The sequence below is a fragment of the Cajanus cajan genome, chromosome 11 (assembly GCF_000230855.2).
Source record: "Cajanus cajan strain Asha chromosome 11, NIPB_CcT2T_4, whole genome shotgun sequence".
In the NCBI taxonomy this organism is placed as follows: domain Eukaryota; kingdom Viridiplantae; phylum Streptophyta; class Magnoliopsida; order Fabales; family Fabaceae; genus Cajanus; species Cajanus cajan.
In genome coordinates, this window is record NC_138527.1 from 36601874 (window position 1) to 36608144 (window position 6271).

The 6271-nt window shown below is 33.9% G+C and overlaps 1 protein-coding gene across 2 annotated transcripts; it reads right to left on the reverse strand.

Annotated features, from left to right (window-relative positions):
* Positions 1 to 218: 218 nt before the first annotated feature.
* Positions 219 to 5957, reverse strand: LOC145949340 (protein S-acyltransferase 10). 2 transcript variants are annotated; one of them, XM_083067559.1, is made up of 11 exons: positions 5483 to 5953; positions 5250 to 5364; positions 4987 to 5061; positions 4767 to 4838; positions 4493 to 4630; positions 4372 to 4405; positions 3580 to 3689; positions 2542 to 2628; positions 2002 to 2085; positions 1181 to 1246; positions 219 to 948 (listed from the first exon to the last, which is right to left on the reverse strand). In XM_083067559.1, exons 1-11 carry the CDS (start codon positions 5574 to 5576, stop codon positions 774 to 776), a joined length of 1050 nt encoding a protein of 349 aa, XP_082923685.1. In that variant the 5' UTR covers positions 5577 to 5953; the 3' UTR covers positions 219 to 773. The 2 variants fall into 2 exon arrangements, with proteins under 2 accessions (XP_082923685.1, XP_082923686.1); XM_083067560.1 differs by lacking the exon at positions 2542 to 2628 and having other exon boundaries at positions 5483 to 5957.
* Positions 5958 to 6271: the final 314 nt, after the last annotated feature.

Below are 6271 nucleotides of genomic sequence, written 5' to 3' on the forward strand. Positions count from 1 at the left end.
TAGGTAACTATTTTCTCTATTTTGGTTTTTTCCTTTCTTTCAAGGCAAAATTCACAAAGGATGAGCTGTATCGCTCTTCGGAAAGACCCAAACCGATTTCTACTATCAAACAGTATTAACTATAGTCGCAAGCCCAACACACTTTGATCGCCCAACTCTTCGGAGGTATGGAAACGGAAATTTCAACCCGAAATATTTCAAGACATGCTTTCCACAAGTGTCAAGTCTAGTCTTTCTTTTGTCACTAACCATGTTAATCTCACAAGTACTTCAATACCTACAAATTTAATATGAGCAAGAGTGCATGGTCTGCCACTTCTTCAACTGCACGCAACCAGGGGGGTGGATCTAGTCTTCTAGATAAGTTGAACACAAGTACGTAGGGATTAAATAACAACACAGAATTCATCAGACTAAAACAAGTTTTGAGGTTGAGGGGGGGCCAACGCCCACCGTAAAATTAACGATGCCGCACCCCTGCATGCATGCATGCAACTAAAAAACTTCTAGCGTTCCTCGGCAGTAATCTGTTTGATAATTAGCTAGATATCCAGGTCCACAAACTAACGAGTAAAATCATACCACTGCAACTGTACATCAAACTTGGAACTCTACCTCCAAAAATTAGGCAAAGAATGAATAACAGAAGATAAATCATAAACCAAATGGCCTAAAGATAAAACCTACCCATCTAAGCAAAGGTGCATTGACAAATTCCTTAATTTTCACAATTAAACTGTTGGACGAACAGACTTTCACTTACACAAAAACTATCAGCAACATCGACAATTAATGACATCCAAGCATGTATATGGCCTTGACTTTTCCTCTATCTCTTGAGAGGTAGGCAGTGGTTCTAAACTGTATATGCTGCTCCTGGCACAGCAGAAGTTGTATAAATTTCCACAAATTCCTTTGCTGAATGGATGCACTCTTTCCGGAATTGACCTGCAGGTTAATCAAATGTGCTCATCATAGATATCCCAGAAACAGTTTGCAAGCAAAAAACAAAAGTAATTCAGACATGTAACCGTTTAACATCAACATCTTGCTGATAAATTAAAAGCCATGCAATGCTAATAAAAATAATCACGTTCCACCAAAATGTTGTATTTAATGATTTAAGGTAAAAATGTGAAGAAGAAAAATACAAAAACATCAAGAGACTAACTTATCTAACCTTAGGTAAGGAATCCGTCTTCTCCTTACAAGTTCATAGGTAGTCTGATTTGTCAAAATAAGATAACTGCAGAAAAGACAAAACAGCTGTGATATTCTATTTGTATTGAACCAGAATGCTGAACTATACATTCAACGTGATGGAGAAAAAGGGCCAGGGTGTAAAAAGGGAAGAACAAGTTCAACATTTTTATTTTACATATGGTTACATTAACATAACAGAACTGCTAAGATTTAGATTAGATGCAAAATGAAAATAGGAGCAAACTCATTGTGATTGAACAACTCATAAACTGATAAGTCATTCCACTGTGCATCCTTCATTCAAGCACTCAGCACACTATTTGTGGTCATTTATTCTTAACTTGAACTTTTTAAATAGGTAAAAGACCAAGCTGGGCAGAATGCCTTTCTAAACCTTCTGAATATCATAAATTGGATTCTGAAGTCAGGAGTATTAGATTTAACTCCTCCTTAAAGCAAATATTTTATCATCCAGATATCTCCATTTAGTCTTCCATTAAACAAAATATATGGCTCCTCGACTTCAACTATTTGTAGCATCAAGGTGATGGAATAAAAACATTTAAAACCAATGTTTATTGTATGTAGCACATAGTATGTCAAAAAGAAGAACCACAGACAATAATGATTGATATTTCACTCACATAATTAAATAAGTGGTAGAGTTGAAAACATACCCTCCCAAAACGATTTCTCCAAACAAAAAAAAAATACAGAAAGGAACAGAATGAAATACCTATACAAAAAAGCAATCTTATGCTAGATACAAAAATTAGGATACAGAATTACAAGAATTACCTATGAACTAGCAGTAGGAGGAGCAGAAAGACAAGACACATTGAAAGAGTAATCAATAGTAGTATTGTGATTGCATCCTGCCACCTGAGAGCAAAAAAAAAAAAGGTATCAATCTAATCTCAAATTTCAAGAAATCTCAAATTGCAAGAAACACAGAAAGAAAGAGCATTGGACTTTCTTCCTTTTGTTATGGAAGACCTCATGATAAATTTAAAATGTAAAATTAGACCACTAGGTCAAATCAATAACCTTACCTTTGGGCCAAGACTTACCATCTATAAATCTAAAATTGAAAGTAGGAGAATCTTGGCACAAAGGTAAAGTTATTGGCTTTGAAAGGTTATACATCTAATCAAAGAAATATTCTTTCCACTGGTGGGTATCCGGCTGCATACACGAGCCAATAATCCAAACCCTTCCCCCCACCCCCTTTCTCCAAATACTTATGTGTATAACTTTCCAAGGGAGAATTTTACATCATTTTCATTTTAACAATTCAGGGAGTTTCAATATTCCTCCAAAATAATCAAGATATCATACCAAACCCTTGTAATGTGAGCCTTCAGGTATGAAATATACAAGACACCAGTCCAAAGGCACAATGCTGTCTCTTCAAAAAGGTACCACCTAAATAGTTTTGATAGGTAGGAAGAAAAAATCATCGTAAGAGATATTTTTACTAAGATATATACAAAATTAATAAAATAAGCAACTTCCTTGTACAATGCTGGCATGTTATTGATTACAAGGAGAACATATAGTCAAAGTCTTCACAAGGATATATAGCATTTCTTTAGATGAGCTCTAAAAATAATCCCATTCATAAATTTCACAAGTGTTCAAGCATAATAAATTACAAGGGTTACACTAACACAGAGAGCATATCAATTGAGAATTGTTCTCGTGAGAACAAATTATTTTGGTCATACAACCATACATAGATGGTCCAGATTCAAATTGAATAAAATCAATACTAGGCATGAATGTACCATTGTATGATCAATATTTGTTGTTATCCTAACTGAGAACAATTGTCACTTAATACCCCCCCCCCTTTCTTCCAGCTCTCTCTCTATATATATAGTTTAAAACTACCAATAATTTGCTTAAAAATATCTATAATTATTGAATCCACACAGTACTTAGAAAGACATAACTCAATGGGAAAATAAAAGTAAATATGCAGTTAAAGTAACTAAATAATGTAAGGATAACATAATTAAGTTTTTAAATATGTTTCTGAGTTCATCCACAATTTCTCTCATAATAAATATTGAAAAAAAGAAGACCAAGTGCACATTGCAATTAAAAGTGTTTGAAAAAATGTCGTGATTATGAAAGAAACAAAAGATATTCTACTGATAATTAGCAGTGATTGCATTTTCAGGCCACTGTTCCTTAATCTAAATATCAAGACTAATTACAAATAAATAATAATATCATCAAGCAAAAATTTAAATATTGGTGAAAGTTAAATTACTTATCTATAAAGAAGATAGCTCAGATAAAGTCTACAATAGAAAATCTTGAAACCAGAATGCAAATAATGAACTACATATTCCAATATAATTAACTCACCAAAATCGACAGTGATTACCCTGGCCAATGCAGTTACCAAGCCAAACACAATGATGATCAAACTGAAGAACACACTTGTCACAGTCATGACAATGCTTTGCTCGTGGAGGCTGCATAATGGCCACCAACAAAAAAATTGATCATCAAAGTTAAGAAGTTTAATTATTAGAACTCAAAAGAGAGGTCTCTAGTTTTCATTGTGCTAAGGAGGAACTCTTAATGTGCTAAAGGTCAAGTATATAACACAGGGAAAAAGCAGTTTACAAAATGCAGTTCAATACATCTTTTCATTATCCATGGAAATATTGCTTTCTCATGATTCTAATACAAGAATTCAATCCAAGATAAAAAAATCGATTCTAGTATTTTTACTGAAATCTTGAACTCGTTTTTAAAAATCAAAAACATTGACATTAATCTGTCTTTTCTCTGTTACAAGGCAGGTTGAATTCAGAATTTTAGATCACAAATGACAAAACCAATACCCAAACAATGTTTTTAAAGATACAAGATGTAGAGTAACATCCGGGAAAGGTTAACAATATTATTAACAATCTGATGGTTATACTTAATAAAGATGCTTCAATACATGACTAGGGCAACACGTAGTTTCTTCCATCCTTGCAGTGAATTTTATGACTGTACAAAATGAAATGTTGACAACTAAAACCATCAAACGAATGCAGCACCATCACCCAAAGATGCATTGAAGAAGCAATAAAATATGAAATAACATATTACACATACAATAGCCCTAACATAATACAGATTACAGAATGTCATTTGTCATACCTGCTCCACATTGCAGTAGGTGCATGTCCATGTTCTGCAAGGAGAATTAAGCCATAAATAACTTGCGAAAATTCAACCAAAAATGCATGAAATTGTAGATGCCAAAGACAGTCCTATCTACCTGATTGTTGACCCAAAAGGATACAAGTCAGCCACCAACTTTGACCAAGATGTTGCATTGCTTCCTGAACCATATCTTCCCATCTGATTTCCCTCCATGGAAACAACAAAGCTCCCATTTCTGCTCGACGCTGGTTGACTTTGCTTGAGCAACATAAAATTAAAAATAAATAGTTAGATGAGACCAGAAACACAAGTTTACCTCAAAGCACATGTTATTACATCCCTTCCTTTTCCTAATAATAAATTTATACTGAAAAAGTAGCATTGCCTACTTTGATGCCTCCGGTTCCTTTCTGTATACTACATTTCTCTCGTTAATAACCATCATAGCATCACGAACATAGCTGTGCACAGAAAATTAGCAAAGCAAAATAAATCACACTAGGCAGATATATAATTTATGCCAAAAAAAAATAACAAATAACAAAAATCGCAGCTCCTCATCACACTCATTATTGATTTCATCATAAGTAAACAAAAAAGTTTTATTACCCTGGAGAAGAAAGAGAGGTAACAAAGTATTGTATTAAAGTAACAACGAACAGCAACAAGTACAAAATAGTGTACCTGACAGAAAAAGCAAGCAGAAAATTAGAAAATCGGAAAAACTACAGTAATCATCCAAAACTGCTAGGAAGCACTAACTTATTCATTCATGCATAATACACATAATAATAACAAAATGCAGAAAATACAACTTCTATTAAAGCCAAAAAAAACGTTAAGAAGACAAAACGATAGGAGCAAACACTCACCACGGTTCCTTCTTAGTCTTTTCAATCAAATCCCCATCGAGCAAGAAGAGCACGCCAGCATAAACCACGTGAATCGTCACTAAGGCCAACTTCAAGCACAACGAAGACCTTCGACCTGAAATGAAATACAGGAACCAGCATTTACAATGAGAACAAAATTAAAAATAAAATAAAACAGAAATTGAGAAAAGCAAAAATCCAGTGGAACGAAAGAGAGTGTTGAAGAACGATACCGGGATCAGCGAGGCATGGAAAAATCCGGAAGCAGCGATCCATTGGTTGATCCCACGGGAAATGCTGCGTGCGGCATATATTGGCGATCGTCATCGAATTAAAGTGGAGCCGTTAGGAGAATCGGTTCGCATCGGAGATTTCGTTTCAATTTCTCAGTGGAATCAAAATTTCCAGAGAAAATGAACGAAGCCGAAGAAGCATGGGGGAGAGAGAGAGCGAAAGGTGTTGGAAGTGATAATGATTTTAATTTATACGAAGCTACTGATTTAACTGGCTAACTCTGAAGAGAGGATAGAGAGGGTGGGTGGGTGCGCATGGTGCATCCTTCGCGTAATTTAGCAGGTTGGAAATTTTGAGACTGTTAGTTGTTACAGTACCTAACAAACAAATTGAAAATTTTGTTACCAGAATTTCTGTGATTAACTCAACCGAGTTAATTTGGAATCAAACCATTCAATTCAACTCTGGAAATGCTTGTCTCCTCATCCTCAGGAAGATTTCTTTTTTTTTTTCTTTTTTCTTTTTACACTGTTATATTATCATGGATCTATCTTCATTGGCCTTGTAATAATTATTATTCTAACCGATAAAAGAGAGAATATGAGAGAGGCACTATTTCTCTCTATTATTCAAAAAATAAAATAATTATAAAATAGATGATTAATTAGAAACTTAGAAAATTAAAAAAAAAGTAAATAAAAGAAAATTAGTAAAAGGGAATGATTTGAAAGTAATTATAAAAGAGAAATAATTTTAAAAAAAATGTTATTGATGGGTTGATATTATAA

Excerpts from the sequence above, each read along its gene's own strand:
- LOC145949340 (XM_083067559.1), bottom strand. The coding sequence starts at position 5,576 with ATGACGATCGCCAATATATGCCGCACGCAGCATTTCCCGTGGGATCAA. Across the intron at positions 4,406-4,492 it reads CCTTTTGGGTCAACAATCAG|AACATGGACATGCACCTACT; the intron begins GTAGATAGGACT and ends TTCTCCTTGCAG. Across the intron at positions 2,086-2,541 it reads GCTCACATTACAAGGGTTTG|GTGGCAGGATGCAATCACAA; the intron begins GTATGATATCTT and ends TTTTGCTCTCAG.